General features: G+C 45.1%; 1 protein-coding gene across 1 annotated transcript in view; it reads right to left on the bottom strand.

The window, feature by feature from the left end:
- GABBR2 (gamma-aminobutyric acid type B receptor subunit 2) overlaps nucleotides 1-18,211 on the bottom strand; it is a 332,110-nt gene that overhangs the window by 219,879 nt on the left and 94,020 nt on the right. The window contains exon 2 of the mRNA XM_006911541.1: nucleotides 4,563-4,700. Within this exon, the coding sequence (XP_006911603.1) occupies nucleotides 4,563-4,700 (138 nt within the window). The remainder of the gene's footprint in view (nucleotides 1-4,562; nucleotides 4,701-18,211) is intronic.

The following is an 18,211-nucleotide window of genomic DNA, read 5'->3' as shown; positions in this document are numbered from 1 at the left end:
GAGGAGGGGGTGGGGGGTCCCCAGAGTCTGCCCCATGACAAATGAGGCTGTGCTCCCTGGGAGTGGTGAGGCAGAAATCAGGCTCCAGGGCTACTCCCCGTCAGGATCCAGATCTCTGTTTCTGCACCTTCTTTTCCCGCTCCACAGGTGGGAGAAGTCTCTCTTGGACGCATCCTGCGATTCTGCTCTCCAAACTTCTGGCACCAAGTTCCCAGCCCCTCGGTGTCCTCAATCCATGCACACAGCTGGAGGCCTTGATCTGGCCCAGTGTCTGGTAGCAGACGGCTAGGGCAGTGGAGGCCTGTACACGAGAATCACTCTAGCAGCCTGTCAACAACGCAGAGGGATTCTGTTGAGGTGGCTGAGAATCTGCATTTTCTCCCAAGCCTTCTGTCTCCCCCATGGTCAAGCCCACACTGTGAGGAGCTGCGCTGGAGGGTTTCAGGCTTCCAGCTTCATTCCTGAGCCTTTTTCAGTTCAGCACTCGGTGAACGTCCTGTGTGCCAGGCCCTGCACTGAGCATGAGTAACAAGGAGATTAAGGAAACAGGGGCCCCTGCCCCCCGAAAGCTTACAGTCTAGTAGGGAAGACTGGGATACAGAACAAACTATTTTCCACAAAATGAAATTCATTTAATAACAATAACATATGCAATAAAGAAATAATGAAAAACCATGTTTCTCAGCCTTTTCACCATCACTCTCTGAAGAACAGTGATTTTTCCCCTAATCCTGCCCCACTCTTGAAATTTTAATACCACAGATATACTATAGATCTGTTTATGTACTGCATGTAAGAAGAGTGAGATTTTTTTGCCCCTTCCCAGTGTCTGGTAGCAGACGGCTAGGGCAGTGGAGGCCCGTACACGAGAATCACTCTAGCAGCCTGTCAACAAGAACCAATGTTCACTCCCTTGGAGGAGATGGCCCCCATTCAAAAGGCATTGTTTAGGAAGGGACCATTAATTCACTTTTTGGGCTGGGGATGGGAAGGACAGAAGGAAAGGAATCAAGGAAGGCATCACAGAGAAGTTGGTACCTAGCCAGGGTTTTGAAGAATGAGCAGGAATTCTCAAAACAGAGAAGGGACTCAGCATCGAGTCTCCTTTGCTGGGCTCCTGCTTTCCTTCCAGACATTAGTCTGTGTAGTAGCCAGCCTCCAAGATGGTCCAAGAGTGATCTTCACCTCCCGCTATAGCTTATGCAGTCGTCCCCACACTAAATAAGAGCTAATTTGTATTATCAGTAGAAAATCGCAGAAATGACAGTGTGCAACTTCTGAAGCTAGGTCTGTGCCACGTCTGCCTTGGTCTCCTAGATGGCATGCTTTGGGGAAGCCAGTTACCATGCCACAAGGATACTCAAGCAGCCCTGTGGAGACCCCCACACGAAGAGGCACTAATTTGCTAGCCATGTGAGGGAGCCACACTGGGAAAAGATCTTCCAGCCCAGTCAAGCCTTCAGATGATACCATCCTCGAGCTTGCAAATCTCTGGCTGGACCCCAAGCATCAGGGAGCAGACACAAACCATTTTGTGGGTCTGAATTCCTGACCCACAGAAATAATGAAATAAATTATTATTGTTGTTTTAAGCCACTAAAGTTTGGGGTGATCAGTTACACAGCAATAAATAAGACAATTCTCATCTCATAACCCAGTTCCCTACCTTGTCAACTCCTCTAGTCTGGAGGTTCATGCTGAGGCCAGATAACTCTGGCTGGTAAGCCAGGAGTTTTCAACGTTGTGTTTGCTCCTGCAGCTCCTCAGAGAATTCCAGACAGTCCCAGTGAGGCTACAAGAAGGTCAGGAAGCTCCCTGGATTCCTCTCTGGGTGAGGATTTCCCAGACAGCTTGGTTTCTCATCTGGACAAAATGTCCATCTGCCGATCCTTTGTCCCTCCATCTCTTCCTCCCTCCACCCTCTGATCATTCAGCAGGCACCTAATAAGGTCTGGGAAGTGTTAGGCACCAGGAAAAACAGAAGTAACTCAAGCCCGGGTTCTGTCCTCAACAAGCAGCCCTGTGGAGACAACATGTCCTCGCAGCCCAGCTAAACATGTCCTCGCATTACTGAGCCCTAAAGAGGGACAGGCAGAAGGGCATGGGGGTGGCTGTGTACACTCTCGCTAGAAGTAAACAGAGGGAAGTGAGAAAATTTCTAGACGGGCAACTTTAACTAGTGCAGTGAGGAAAAGCTTCCTGGAAGAGGCAGCATTGAAGATGGGTCTCTAAAACTAGGTAGGACTGACGTAGTGGACATGGGGAGAATGAGATATCTCAGGTGGTGGGGACAGTGTTGCAGGAAAGACCAGGGGTACTAAGTATTGGGGTGTTCAGCTGGGGAGTGGGAGATGAGGCAGGGTTGACGACAATGAAACAAGGAACACTTAGTGCTTAGGATGTGCCAGGCACAGTTGTAATCATTTTAAATCATTTAACCCATACAGCAGCCCTATGAGATCCTCTTATTACCCCGTGACACAGACGAAAGACTGAGTTTCAGAGTGGCAGCTCAGAATGACATGTGTAATGTGCTCCTCAGCATTCAGGAAAGGAAGCTCAAGAGCAGAGAAGGGAAGTGACTTGACCAGGGTCTCGCTGCCATTTGTGGGCACCGCAGGGCCCAAAGCCAGGCTCCCAGGGCACACTGAGCCATGCCAGCTCCCAGTTGCATGGTTAGGTGTGTACCAGAGCACGTAGAACTGCTTTTCCGGCCTCATCCCCTGCATCCGCCCACATTCAGCATGGCCGGCTCTGGCCACAGCGCATGACTCACTGCTGCCCAAGCCCACACACTCCCACTTCCCGGTTCGCACACCCAGTTTCCGCTGCCAGCAGTGCTCTCCTCCACATCTCCAGCTGTCCAATGCCATCTCCTCCTTCGCGGCCAGCTCAGCATGACCTTCCTGAGCAGACTTCCTTGACCCTGGGACCTCACCTTCCCTCATCACACCTTTCCCATGGCTGGCGCCCACCTCCCCTCTACCCTCAGCACCCCACACAAGCAGAGAGGTCCTTAGTTAATGTGAGCTGGTGGAGTAAAACCAGATCCCCCTGTGGTCCCGCTTCTGCTCACCTCTTCATTCTCACTCACCACCCTGACAACCCACCCACCACGCTCCAGTGCCGCTGCTCTCTCTTTTCTATTTCTTGAACATGCCAGGTTCCTTCCCATCACAGGCTGTCTACATTTGCTTTTTCATCCATCAACAGGGATGCTCTTCACCCAACCAACTCCTCACCCTACAGGTCTCAGCTCAAATGTCACCTCCTCCAAGAGGCCTTTCCGGACTACCCAAGGCAGTCACTGTTTATCCCATCACCCTGTTTATTTCAACCACAGCCCAGTTTCCTTACCACAGTTTTATCTTAAAAACAAGACTGCCTAAGTTTAAATCCCGGCTCTATTACTTATGAGCTGTGGGTTTGGGGCAAGTTACTTAGCCTCTGTGTGCCTCAGTTTCCTTATCTATAAAATGCAGATGGTAACAGCACTGACAGCATAGAGCAGTTACAACGATTAAATGAGTTAATTCCTATAAGTGCTCAGAACAGTATCTGGTATGTAGAGAACCTGACATAAATATAATACAAGTTCTAGCTCTTAGGATTATTACTTAATTGTTTACTTGTCTATTGCCTGCCTCCCTTCATAGAATGTAAGGTCCGAAAGAGTAGGGACCAACCACATCTATCCTGTTGAGCACTGCATCCCCAGTGTCTACTAAAATTCTAGGTGCACAGTAAGTTGTCCATTATATTTGCTGGATGGATGGATGAATGATGTAGTAATGGATGATGGATAGATGAATAGATGGGTGCATGGGGGATGGATGGATGGATGGAGCAAAGAAGTAAAACATACGCAAGGGCCAACACTCACCCCGGGTGGTCACATCTTTCTACATTCTTCTCTCTCGCACTCCAAATAACAGCTAGCATTGGTGACTTTTGCCTCAAAAGACCACACACTCACTGGCGGAGCATTCAACAGTGTATAACATTTGCCAGTGTAAAGAGTGACTAACTGGCTAGGAGCCCTAGGAAAGGCTTAATGGAGGAGAAAGGCAGTCTTAGTGGACAAGAGAATTTCAGTGAGAGAGGAAGGTTTGGTAAAAAGTAGATAAAGGACCATCTGCTTAAGGAAACACAAGAGCAGGACTCTGAGGCCTGAAGGTCTGGGGTGCAAATGGGGAAAGGTAGGTTGTCTGGAGGGACTGAGGCATGGAATGATGACAGGGACAAGAGATTGCATTGGACAGGCCGACTGGATGGATGTTGATGGCTCTGAGAGTCAGGCTAGGGAGTCACTGAAAGATTTCGAACACACAGAGGTGGTGGTTAAGCTACTCTTTAGAGACCTACCATGGCGGCCAGGCCAGCACGGGCCAGAAGGTCAGTCCAGAAGGCGGGGTATTGGGAGGCTGTTCAATCACTTAGAAAAGAATGAGGGAGGCCTGAGCTGGGCAACTTAGAAACTGTGTTGGGTAAGGAACCATTCCTGCAAAAGACTTGTGGCCGATCAAAAACACTCCCCCAACCAAAGGTGGGCCGGACCTTACCTGTACCAGGTTCCAGCCTTGGAGGGACTCTGCGATGATGGATGTAACGGATGGACAGACGCCTCCAAACACCATCAAGTGGTTCGGTCCGTATTTTATTGCATCGTAGAAGGCTTTCAACCCTTTTGCATTGTCACACTGGGGAGCAACACACAGAAAGAGAAGCCCAAATTAGAAACAGTTTTCCCCAGGGGCAAGAGCCCAATAGTGGATTCACACAAACAAATCTGCCTTATGGGAAGCCTTTTGGGTTTTAGTTCTCCCATCTTGGGGCCTCTTTTTAAGCCAGCCCAGAGCCCATGCTGCGAGCTCTGTGAAGTGTGATCTGGGCACCCCTGCCCTGCCTCCCCCCGCCTGCCCAGGCGCCCTTCAAATCTAGGTCCTTTGGGTCCCAGCCTATCTTCCTTCAGAGTGCACAGAAAGGGCCCCCCAAATGCCTCACACTGGGATCTCCCCCTTCCATGGTCATTTATGTATATATAAAAATGATGAATCTACATCCACTAGGATAGCTATTGTCAAAAAAGTAGAAAATAACAAATATTGGCGAGGATGTGGAAAAATTGGAACCCTCGCGCATTGCTGGTGAGAATGTAAAATGGTACAGCTGCTACAGAAAACAGTATGGCAGTTCCTCGAAAAGCTAAACAGAATTACTATATGATCCAACATTCCACCTCTAGGTATATACTCCCAAAGAATTGAAAGCAGAGACTCCGATAGACTACTTGTACACTCACGTCCAGAGCAGCATTATTCACACTAGCCCAAAGGGAGAAGCAACCCAAATGTCCATCAACAGATGAATGAGCAAACAAACTGTGGTCTATACACACAGTGGGACTATTATTTAGCCTTAAAAATTAAGGAAACTCTGATATATGTTACAACATGGATGAACCTTGAAGACATTATGCTAAGCGAAGTAAGTCAGATACGAAAGGACAAATACTGTATGATTCCACTTACATGAGGTACCTAGAGAGCAGTCACAAATACAGAGGCAGAAAGTAGAATGGTGGTTACCAGGGGCTGGAAGAGAGGGGAGGGGAAGCTAGTGTTTATGGGCTACAGCTTCAGCTGGGGTGAGGGAAACATTCTGGAGGTGGATGGTGGTGACGGCAGTGAGACAATGTGAATATAGTTAATGCCATTGAACTGCACACCTAAAATGGTTAAGATGGTATATTTTATGTTGTGTATATTTTATCACAATTAAAAAAAAAAAAAACAGGAGGAGGAAGAAAAGGAGGTGAATCTAAGAGAGGAATTCATTCAGCAAACACTTGCCAAGTGTTCGGTCCAGGGCTGGATGCTGAGGAAACGAGCTGGACACAGTCCCTGCCAATGGGCTCACACACTAGAGGGAAAACTGACCACTACAACAGATCCTGGTGATGCACCATGGAAATGAACAAGGACGAATGCCCATGAATGTCGGAAGTCAGTTACCGCTCACTTCTAACCTTCCAGCCTCCACCTCTGTCATCAAGCCTGGTGATGGTCATCTTTCCCCTGGACAGAGGCTCTGGCTCCTAACTGGGCTTCTTGCACCCCCTGGGGTTCAGTTAAGTCGGTTCAATAACTAGCAGTCTGGGGGCCATTGTAAAACATGAATTACTCCTTGTCTTTCTGCTTTCCGTGCACTTAGAACCCAAACTCCTATCAGAATATAATTCTCAAAAGGTTAAAAGCATCATTTGCATGAAAATCAACAGTGGGTACATGTCACTCTTTTACTTAACTCATGAATAAGGGAATCTGCAGGGTGACAAAGTGGATTCAAAAGAAAATTTGAGAGACATAAATTTTTATAGTGAATAAAAAAAATAAGAAATATAAGATTGCTAAATTAAATACAAAACTGGTTAATGTCTTACAGGGTAGTACAACTATAACCTCTGGGGACAGAAAAGAAAATAATTGAAAACCAGCATATTTTACCAGTTGTGGAGAATTATAAGATGTCTGGGCTTTAAATTCCCCCAAGCAGATGACCCTCAGGCAGAGCTGCTAGAAAATGCTTTCTAAGTGTTCGGCTAACTGGCTACATAATAACTACTTTGTATTATTCACAAGTTTAGTATGATATTCTTATCCCTCCTTAGCATAATGAATACAGAAAGCCCCACGGGCCAGCCCTGCCTCCTCTCTGACCTGATTCCCCTCCGCTCTCCCGCTTGCTCACCAGGTACAGCTTCACCAGCCTCCTTTCTGCTCTTTGAACTCAAAAGCCATTTCTTTCCTGCCTCTGGGCCTTTGCACTTGACATTTTCTTTGCTGGGAATAATATTCGCTTGGTTCTCAACATGGCTCGCTGCTTCTCATCATTCAGGTCTCGGCATGGCTGTTACCTCCTCAGCAAAGTCGTCACTGTCCCCCCTTCCCAAAGTGGTCCCATCTCCAGTCTCTAACAGGCCACCCTATTTATTGCCTTAATGTAGTATCTAAAATTATCTGAAATCATCATTTGTTTTTTGTTTTTCTGTATATTTTTTGATCTCTCAACTAGGATGTCAGGCCCCTGAGGGCAAGGACGTCATTGTTTTCACTGCTGTCTCCCCAGAGCTTAGACAGGGGCTTCAGTGAGGACTCCGTAAGAACACGTTCGTTGGATGCCCGAAGGAGCGCTCTGATGTTCCCTTCGATCTACTCTCTTCCTTCTCTACTCTTCATTTTTGTCTTCCTTTCCATACTGTTCTCCTTTTTCTTTCTGTTCCCCCTTCATTTCCCTTAAGTGACCATAAGGTGGATCAGAGTAGATTAGTATCTGTTGTCTTCCTCGTTTATTTGAGGGACTATGGACTTCAACTCGTGGTGGCTGCCCATAAGGATAGAAAAATGAGTCTGACACAGTTCCCGGCCTCAGGGAGCTGTCTAGTAGAGGCAGTGAGACAGGGGCACGGGTGGTTATGTCACACGGTGGGCAGCGCTCAGTGCTAGGAGAGAGGTAAATATAGGCTGTGGGCACCCCAGAGGGAGCCAGGGAAGGCTCTGGGGGGTGGTGCACTTGCGACTGAGTGATGAGGGCTAAGGCCAAGGAAGGCTCTGAATACCAGGCTAGGAAGTTTGAATTGTAGCCCGTAGAGATTCAGGAGAGAATTCAATTTTTAAATTTACATTTAATTGTTTTGCCACGTTAATGATTTTGCCGTGAAAGAAAGAGAAGGAGAGAAAGAAAGGATGAGAGGGGAAAGGGAGGGAGGGAGGAGGGAGAAAAGGAAAGAAGGGAAGAAAGATTAAGTTCTCACTGCTTCTTGGGGCCCTCTATTAAGTGTCCCTGTTCCTTGACTAGAAGCAACACTTCCCACCCTCAGCGGAGCACGAGCAGATATAACAGAGCAGTTCATGTTTTAATTGTTTCTATCATGATTTACTGAATCATTTTCCTTTTTAATATATTCCGGTAATGATTTTAGCTTGTTTTCTAATCTGTAGCTAATGACAATGATAATACAGCGCCACAAAATTTATAATCAAAGTTGCATTAAAATAATATTAGCAACAATGAACTTATTGAAACTTGTTTGCTCAGCAAACACTTCCTCAGTACCTGTATTAACAATGATGTCCTGGCTTCTCGCAAACAGACAACTTCCGAATATATCAACTCAAACATCTGAAAATATTTGACAATTAGTATTTGAGCTGGAAGAATCTTCTAATGTTCCAAAATATTTACTTGACTCAGTTTCCACCAGGCTGGGTGTAGAAGGCAGCATTTTGGCCCCCATGAACTTTGCCCCTTTGTCTTACCCTCATGAATATGTTTTGTTACACGGCAAAAGGAACTTTTCAGATGTAATTAAGGTTACAAATCAGCTGCCCTGAAAGTATTATCCAGGTGGCCCAATGTAATCGCACAAGCCCTAAAAAGTAGAGATCTTTTTTGGCTAGTAGCAGAGGGAAAATCACACTCAAAGCATGAGATCATTTCGAAACGCCATTGTTGGCTGGAAGAAGAAGGGGGATACGTGTCAAGAAATGGGAACCTCAGTCCTCCGATCACAGGAAACTGAATTCTGCCAGCAACCTGAAGGAGTAGAGCCTCCAGATAAGAACCCAGCCCAGTTGGCCTTGATTTTGACTTTCTGAAAGCCCAAGCATAGGACCTAGTGGGGTCACAGAGTGCCTGGACTTCTGGCCAGCGGACTATGAGGCAACATGTGGTTGTGGTTTAAACCACTGGGTTTGTGGTAATCTGTTACAGCAGCAATAGAAAACGAATACAGAAAAGTAAAATGAGAAAAATAAGAACAATATAGTGAGAAAATGAGAAAAATAATATACATTTCACTTCCTTCAAGGTAAATGTAGTCCATGTGAAGAACTATCCTTAATTTCAAATAAGATCCTTCCTGGTTTGTACAGTGTTGAAATGCTTTTCTGTTATAAATTATAGATCGTAAGAGCATTTTGTTTTTAATGTACTAACGTAGCAAAATAAAACATTTTCCGCCCTATGTAAGTTTGTGTTCCATGCCTTCTCCCCACCCTGTTCCTTTTGCCTTTGCTGGTATCAGAAACCCAGACGTGTGTGGGCCCTGCTAGTCTAGCCAGCCCTGCGACCTCATTTGCAGATGCAGACACTGAGGACTGGAGAGGCGAAGGGACTTGTTCGCTGTGCTTTCAGGATCGGGGCAGGGATTTGGGGATACCTAATTCAGAGCTTTTGCATAATCTAGAGATGCAGCTCAATGGGCTGAGGGAAGGTTAAATAAAGCCAGGAGCACTCTAGAGAGGACCACTGTCTCCAGGACAACACTGTAAGCCCAGGCCTCCTCCTGAGCAGCAATCGACCTGGGGAAAAGAAACAACCTGCGAGGCACCAGGCATCCTTCCTCCGCTCCCCTGGAGAGATTTACACTTTTGCTGTAAATAACAAAATAAAAATCACATGGGTGGATCTGTCACATTTTCGATGCTATCTCCCTCACCCTCATTTCTAACATTGTATCTTCTTACGTGACATGATTAGTGTCCCAAACAGATGGACTTTCCAGCTGACCAAGGCTGAGTTTTTGTGGCTAGGCCAGCTTGGGGTTTTTCAAATCAGTCCCTCAGGTGCCTAGTACCCAGCAGAGAAGTTTTGGGGCTAGTGAGAGGGACTCTGGGCTCCTCACCTTCCCTTCAATCAGCAGCTCTCCTTGTCTCTATGCTACATACAGCATCGAGCGGCCACAGAATACTTAATTTGAAAAGATTTCATCGCTAGTAGCAAAAAATAAGAGCCACGAAGGAGATGACTCCAGTGGCTCTTGCTTGTGTGTACAAGTTTCGTCTTTGGCCTCAGGAAGGGCAGATGAGTATTCTGCAGGCGAGGCTGGTTGAGCCTGTCACTTGAGCAAACACATGACAGGCCACCACTCACTGAAACTTAATCCACTGCACATCAGTTTGCCTGATGATCAATTCACCAAATCGCTGGGGAATTTCTCTAAGTCGGAATTTCCCGAAGGATTCCTCGCAGCCACTTCACGTGGCCATTTCACAAAGATTTGTCCTTTAAGCTCAGGTGAAAGTCAGTTTCACCTATATTTTATGTTTCAGTCCTTCCTAAATGCTGTGCTCAGAGATGTTCTCCTAATGCCTGTTTATTATCATCTTCTTGCGGACCAGCCCCTGCCTGAGACAGGGAAATGCTGAAGCGTTTCCGTCCGCATTTGAGCATCTGTCAGACAGCTCTTAGTAAGCTCACTGGGCAAAATCATCATCCTGAGAAATTATTTATGGCAAGTTGTCTTGGAGCGATATGGCTCTTGATGAATTGCTCTGGGAGCCCCTGTAAGGGGGTTCTCATGTCCTGGAAGAAAGCTATGGACTTTATCATGTTCTCCTGTTCCCTCCATCTCCCCCCAGTAGAAACTCCCTCCCCAAATCACTCTAGAGGGTGTTCTCACAGTTGGCATGGCCATAACCGACCAGCAGAAGGGGAGGTAATTCCATCACGGTTCATATTCTCATGCAATAGTTCAAAGTTTAATGACCAGGCACAGCCTCTGACCTACAGTTTTGCCACTTGGGCAAGGGCTCTAGCACGTAGTAGGTCTTCTGTAACTGTTGCCTCCCCTCCCTCCCTTCTTCTCTCCAGTATTTTTCCTCTGTTTCTTTCATTGACTCCACATCTACCGTAGCTCACGGTCACTTCCTCCAAACTCCCTTCCACAGTCTCATTTCCAGTGGCTTCTTCTTCCCTGAAAGAATGGAGGTGTCACAGAGAAATCACAATCGGCACATATAGGCTCTTAAAATTCAGCACCTATAAATGGGAATAGGTCCAAAAGCCATGAAAATCAATTTTTTTAAATGAAAAAAGCAGGACTCTAGTATATAATTCATTTTCATTTAAATCTCATTTTTTTTTTAAAGGAGTTAAAACACTTTTTTGACTTAGAAATTTCAATGAAAACATTGCTGAGAGTTAAGGTGTAAAATGCCAAGAAAATGTCAGAGTTAATAACAACCGATTTGAAACTAGGAATTGCTCCATGCAGAAATTTCAGAATTGAAGGAGAATTTAAAAGCTGCCCCCGATATGACATCCCTTCCATGCATCCTGCTCCAGGAGCAGTCAGCACCTCACTCCCTCACCAATTCGTCTTTGGCGAACTCTGCTTCTTAGAAAGTTATTATGTTGGTCTTGAAATCACCCTTCCTTTTGCATTCCCCGTTCAAAGTTCTCATTCGGGTGCAGAGGTCAGCAAACTTTTCCCCTAAAGAGCCAGACAGTAAATATTTTAGACTTTGTGGACCATACAGTCTCTGCAACTTTTCAACCCTTTGAAGCAGAAAGGCAGCCATAGACAATACATAAACTAATGAGCGTGGTTGCATTCCAATAAAATTTTATTTACGAAATCAGGCAGTAGCCAGATTTGGGCCATAGTTTGCTAGCGCCTGTTCTAGAACCTCACAGAACACTGACCATCCTCCATTCCCATGAGAGCTCTTCAGATACCTAAACTCAGCCAGGCTGGCTTCAAGAGATGTCTTCAGGACTAAACTATCTTTAGCTCTTCCTTCTAATCATCCCCGTATGATGTGGCTTCGCACTCTTCTCATCTATAGGCCATTCTCTGGAAAGGCTCCAGAGGACAGATATTTCTAGGACATACCCACAAATACCTCCTTCTGTCCCACATAGAAAAGTAACTCTAACTAACAGGTATCGTGCATTCAGTATATGTTAGTCAAGGCACACATAACTTCACATAAATTGTCCTATTTATGCCTCACAACATTATTATAAGGTAGGCACTATTATTATTTCCATTTTACAAATAAGAAAACTGAGGTTCAGCAAAGTTAAATAACTTGCTCAAAGTCACATAAATGGTAAGGATTCAATCCCAGGCAGTGTCACTTCAGAGTTTTAAGTTATACTTCACTCATAGAAAAAAATCTACCATGTGCATATAATGTATATATGGTATGAAAAATAGTAATATGAACATACAGGATCCCCAACACCCAGCTTATGTTGTGTGCGCACCTTGCACATACCCCTCCTTCACCCAAGGGGGAGCCCTAGTCTGAATTTTTTGTTTATCCTTCCTTGCTTCTCTTTATTACATGTATATGTTTCCTAAACACTATATCACTTCATTTTATTTGTTTCTAAATGTATATATAAGTGGACTCATGCTGTACATTTTGCTTGAAACTTGCCTTTATGGCTTCACATTATGTTTGTGGGATATTTTTGCTGGATATAGCTGTAGTTCATTCATTTTCATAGCTGTGTAGTATTCCATCATGCGAGTATGCCACAGTTCTTGTTTTGTTCATTCCCCTGTTGATGGACACTCAGATAGTTTCCGGTGGTTTTTGTTTGTTTGTTTGTTTGTTTGTTTGTTTTTTGGTTGCTGCTGTAAGCAAGACATTTCTGCATGTATCTCCTGGCACACATATGCAGAGCTCCTCTAGGGCATAAACCTGGAAATGGAACTGTTGAGCCACGGGGTTTCCCACACTTTCTCAGAGTGGTTTTATCCTTTTACACCCCCATCAGCAGTGTGTGAGAGATCCCACTACTCCATATCCTTATCAACTTTAATTTTTTTCCAAACTTGTGAGTATTTGATATGTCGTTTTAATTTCTGTGTTCCTGAATTTTAGACAGGATGAGCCTGTTTCTGTTTCCTCTTTTGGACTGGTGACTTAGTCCATTTCTCTATTGGATTGTTTGTCTTTTCCTTATTGATTTGTTCATAGCGCATGTAGTCACAACCCTGAACTGAGAAATGATCACCTCCTGCATTCTGAGCATAAACTTCTATTAATACAGCCTCAGACTGCAGTCCTTCTATTCAGCACCCGCTTCACAGAGCTTACTGTCAGAAAAGCCACTACATCAACATGCATAATTATGGTTGCAAAACACCTATGAGTCTTTCTAGGGAAGAAAAAAAAGAAAGAAACTACTTGATGGTAAAATTCAGCCAATCAAAAGATGAATCAAAACGTAGATCTTAGGAAGCATGTGATAAAAAGGAATGGTTGTGAGTGCTGGACCCATTTAATATGAAACGATCAACAATGTGAAGATAACACAACATAAAATTCAGAAGGCGAAGGAGGGAAAAGGAGTTGTAAAATTGCTAATTTCCTCTTCTTCCACAGAAGGACTCTAATCGATACCATCTAAAATTGAAAACTGGAGTTTAAAAGCCAGGACTCTAACCTTACTGCTTTTCATAATCTTTTATTACCCTTAGATATTTCCGAAACAAATATTTTCTGGAGTGAACGCAGAATTGCTTAATGTTGAGCAATTCCTTCTGCTTTACTTTTCCTCATTTTCTTCTGTTACATTCAAATAAATAAAATCTAACATTAATTTTAAATAGCATGTGGTAATGGCCTCATTTTATAAAGTTATTTCTGTCCATTTCTCTACTGATGTACATAGATAGACATCTGGAATAAGAGTCATCTGATGTTAAAAATGGTGAGATTTTGAGTGATTTTTTTCATTCTCTTCTTTGTACCTATTTGTTTCACTTGAAAATTTTAAAGCACATATTCCTTTTATAAAGACAAAATTCATTTTAAACTGGTAGGCTTTTCACATCCAGGATGCATTCTCAAGCATTTGTCTCCCTCTTTCTGTTCTTCTGTGATTGATTTTCTGAGTCAAAGAACAGGACTTTACATTTATTATTGCTAACTCATTTTAAAAATTAGCCCAGCACCATGGCCAAATGAATTAAACACCCACTGTATTGTTTTTCCATTGAAATAAATTCACTCAAACATCTTCTGAGCATCTACTAAGTGCTAGGAGAAACAAGTAAGTCCCTGCAACATGTACAAATTCCCGAACAGAGTAGATACTCAAGAAGTGTTTGCTGACAAATTAAATTTGGAAATGATAATAGTAATAATAACATAGTAACCCTGTATATAGCACTTAGTTGTGCCAGGCATTATTCTAATTTATATAGGCATTATTCTAATTTATAATAATATATATATATATTAACTCCCTTAATCCTCACAGCAACCCTATGAAGCATGTCCTATTGTTATTCGTATTTTAATAGATGAAGAAACTGAGGGTCGGAAGAGTAAGTAATTTGAGTAAGGGGCACAACTGGGATTCAAATCCAGGGAGTCAGGCCCCAGAGTCCATGCTCCATGATGTCTGTGTACTGTTCCTCATCCTGGGTCCACGGAGAGACTACATTTCCCAGCCTTCCTTGCAATTAGGTGTGACCCCTGAGTTCTGAGCAATGGAATGTGAGCAAAGGTGATGAGCACTATGGCCAGGATTGGCCCATAAAACCATTTCATGTGTGCCCCGTGCTCTCTTTCCCATCCATAGTGCGAGTGGGGAAGATTCCAAGGACCTGGAAGCAGTAGAGCGCCCCCATCTCTGAATCCCTGTGGCCGTCAGAGAAGGGCACTACCACTTCAAGAAAAACTATCACAAGGAGGGCAGCCTCACAGGCTGACAGCCTCGGTGAGCAGTGCCTTTGGGATATGCCTCACTCTTCCCAGGCAACCCTCATCCTTGACTGAGCATGCTGGTGGTTCAGGTGCTCACCATTACTGGCCAGCACCAGACTCGACCATGGGCAATCTCTGAGCCCCTTTGGTCTGGCTATGATTTTCTCAGAGCCGCGCTGCTGCCCGAGTCTCTTCCTACCCACGCCTCCATCCTCCCCGGCTCCTTTCACAGGTGTCAGATCCACTCCACAGAATAAAGACTTGCTCTGCCTTTCTCTGATCCCTCTCCCCCTTTTCTTTCACGGATGTTCCTCCCAGTGCACCTCTAACTCTGTCTAAGCATCTGCTCCCCAGAGGATCCGACTAACACACCCCCTCTGACCTGCACCTGACTCCAACACAAGCAAGAAATAACCTTAATATATTAAACCACTGGAATAGAGGGGTGTTTGTTATGGCAATTAGTCGGCATTGAGTAATAAACATTCTTAATCACCTGCTGTAAAATTTTTGAAATATAAGAAATCGAAACACCTGGGAAAATATTAGAGAAATGTGAAAAGACGTTAAAGGGAGACAAAAAAGATTACAGGAAAAGGTAGAAAGTATGCAGTATGTGTAAAATTTCTCTCCTATCATTCAGAACACTGACATCAAACCAGAATCTAAGGGACATAACATGATACAACTCAGATTTGCTGCACTGGGCTGTCTTGGTCCCCTCTGTACCCTGTGCTCAGCAAAGGGCTCGGCTCCAGACAGGTGTTTGATACCCACTGGCTAGGCAAAACTACTGCTGCTTAGTGGATGCACCTGCTGGTGGATACGGCCTGAAATAAAAGTAGTCATATCCATATCTCCGTCCCAAAGAGCTTATTAATTCCACCCATCTTGAGTTTTTTACACCCTTTTCCCACAGTGATGGACAGACCATCTGCTTCCCAAAGTCTCCAGAGAGTCAGAATGTCCATCCTGGATGCTGATAAAAAACTGATATTTTTGCATTCTCCCTAAGCTGTCACTCTAAATTCTTGGCCAGCTGCAGACTGTGTTTTTTGAGGGTGATGGAGCTGTACCACACATCTCTCTTCTGTACTGGTAAAGCCAATTACCCAATTCACAAAATGATTTTCAAAGACTGGTAGAAACAAACTGCATTTCCTAATTAGCTGTCAGTAAGTCTCTCCCCCGATACACACATGCAGGTGTGACATTTTTAAAAGTCAGGGTCACAACGCAAATCGTATGCATGCTGCCAGTGGTGGTGGTGGTTGTGGGTGTGCTTCCTTCCATGGGTTTGCACAAATATTCTGAGTTGTCAGCCCTTTCTCTGGGGATGGTCACCTGTTAAGGAGGGACAACACTGCGGCTACGTGCTACTGAGCCATCTCTGTTCCTTTCCACTCCACATATGCCTCTGCAATGTGCTTCTGAGGGGTGCGCTGGTTCAACATTTGCTGAGGGCCTGGGTATAAGATGGGTGAGACACGGTCCCTGCCACGGTCCCTGTCCTCAGGGGACTTATCATCTACAGAAGATGAAAGATACGGAAACGATTTAGTAAAATGTGGTAAGCGGTGTGCCGAAGGTTTGGATCAGGAATTACAGAACACCCATTCATCCCACTAGCACTCAGAAGGGTGATTAAGAGCCAGATGTGGGATTGGTGCCAGGGACACAGGGAAGGTTACATATGGTCCTGGCCATCAGGGAGCTCTCATTTTACTGGGGGAGAGAAGATTGAAGGAAAAAGCATAACACAAGGCAGGATAAAAGTAGGAACTATGGTAGAGACATAAGTCTTGCAAAAAGAAAGGAATATTCAAATCACACTGAGACATTCAGCCAAGACTTCCTGGAGGAGGTGGCATTCAAGCTGAGCCTTGACAGACAAGGAGGAGACCGAGGTGGCAGGAGGGCACACCAGGCTGAGATACCAGCATGAGCAAGGGCTCAGAGGTGGAAGGTGTAGGGCATACGGGAGAAATGGAGTACCACTTCTGTGGCAGGAGCACAAGGCGGAAAAGGATGTGGCAGGAGAAGGGATGGATGGGGTCAGACTGGCTTGAGCAGCACCCTGGGGAACCTTGAACATCAGGCAGGTGCAGTTTCTTTCCTTTGGCATCAAGAGTCACTGCAGAACTTTAATCAAGGGAGTGCCGAGATGGAAACTGTGCTTTACGCAGATGCCTCCGGCAGCTGGTGTACAGGAGGAGGCTTGATGGGGAAGAAGGGGGTCAGCTGGGAGGTGGGGGTAACGATCCAGGTGTGAGGCTTGATGGGCAACCGGCGCAGCACCCCTGGGAAGAACGTGTACCCATGGTGGAGCTCACCTCTCAGAGGCCCATTAACTAAGAGGCTCTGAGGCTTGGGAATGACCGATGCATGATGTCAACAGGACTCAGTAAATGGGTCACCTCAATGGCCCCAATGGCCTTAATGGGAGCTCAATACCAATAAGAGAGTAAAGCCAGCCATGCCAGGCACAGGATAGGCCTGGATGAGGGCCCCAGGCCTGCCACCGCCTGGTGCTGTGACCTCCTCCTCACCTGGGCTTCACTTTTAAAATGAGAAGGTTGAGTTTGCAGGTTTATCAGTCAGAAGAGGCTAGGAAAAAGTCTCAATGGAACAACCCAGAAAAAGTCCATTTCTCTCTCAGCAAGGGGGGTTTGACGCATCGTAGTCACTTAGGGGCCCAAGCTGATTGAAGAACTGCCATCTTAAATGCTGCCGGTTGCCATGGAAAAAGGAAAAAGAAAAGTCTGGAGAGGTGCAACCAGCAATGAAATGGAACTCACTGGCCAGACTTGGCCCCATCCAAGCACCAGGGATCCAAGATGCAACCTGGCTATGAGGAAAGGGGAACTCAGTGTCAGGAAACCTACAAATGACGGCCACAGTCGGTCTCCCAAATCCCTTCCTGCCCTAACAGTTTGTGGTCTGGCTTATGCTCCAGGCCAGATTTTAGTTCAATTTGTACATATCAGCTAATGTTTCTTTAGTATTGGCCTATGTGCCAGGGACTATGCTAGATTATTTACATGCATTATCTCATTTACTGTTCATAACATATCTCATTTAATATTTGCAATGACCCTAAGAGATGGGCACCATTATTATCTCTCATTTAACACAGGAGGAAATAGAGGTTCAGGGAGCTTAGCTAACTAGTTCAAGGTCACACAACTAGTAAGTCAGGAAGCCAAGACTAAAACCATTCCATCATACTCTAAACCTTAACTTTGTCTCTTACAATCTGAGCTATCTAGAGACGGATAAAAGCCTTGTAAAGCAGTGGGCTGCCTGTCACTGCAGACTTCTGACAGGAGCCTGCAGGAGGATGTTGTAGAAAGAATTATTTTTCTGAGTAAAGGAATAGACTCTAATCCTGAAATTCCATGAGGAGAGGCAAGGAGACAGGAAAAGCAGGGCTAAGTCTGGGGAACAGCAAGTGGTTCTCTGGGTGGAGAACCCATTGGATGAAGGGGAGACATGAGAGGCGAGATTGGAAAGGGAGGTTGGGCCAACCTTTAGCAGGCCCTGAGCACCAGTATAAGAGGTTGCATCTTATTCTGGGGGAATGGGGAGTTTTGTTTTGGTTGTTTTTAACCATTTTAGCCATTTTTAAGTGTATAATTCAGTGGCATTAAGTGTATTCACAATGTTGTGTAACCATCACCACTATCTGCTTCCACGAC

Source organism: Pteropus alecto, unplaced genomic scaffold (assembly GCF_000325575.1).
Source record: "Pteropus alecto unplaced genomic scaffold, ASM32557v1 scaffold114, whole genome shotgun sequence".
Taxonomy (NCBI): Eukaryota; Metazoa; Chordata; class Mammalia; order Chiroptera; family Pteropodidae; genus Pteropus; species Pteropus alecto.
This window is presented reverse-complemented; position numbering and strand designations above follow the sequence as displayed.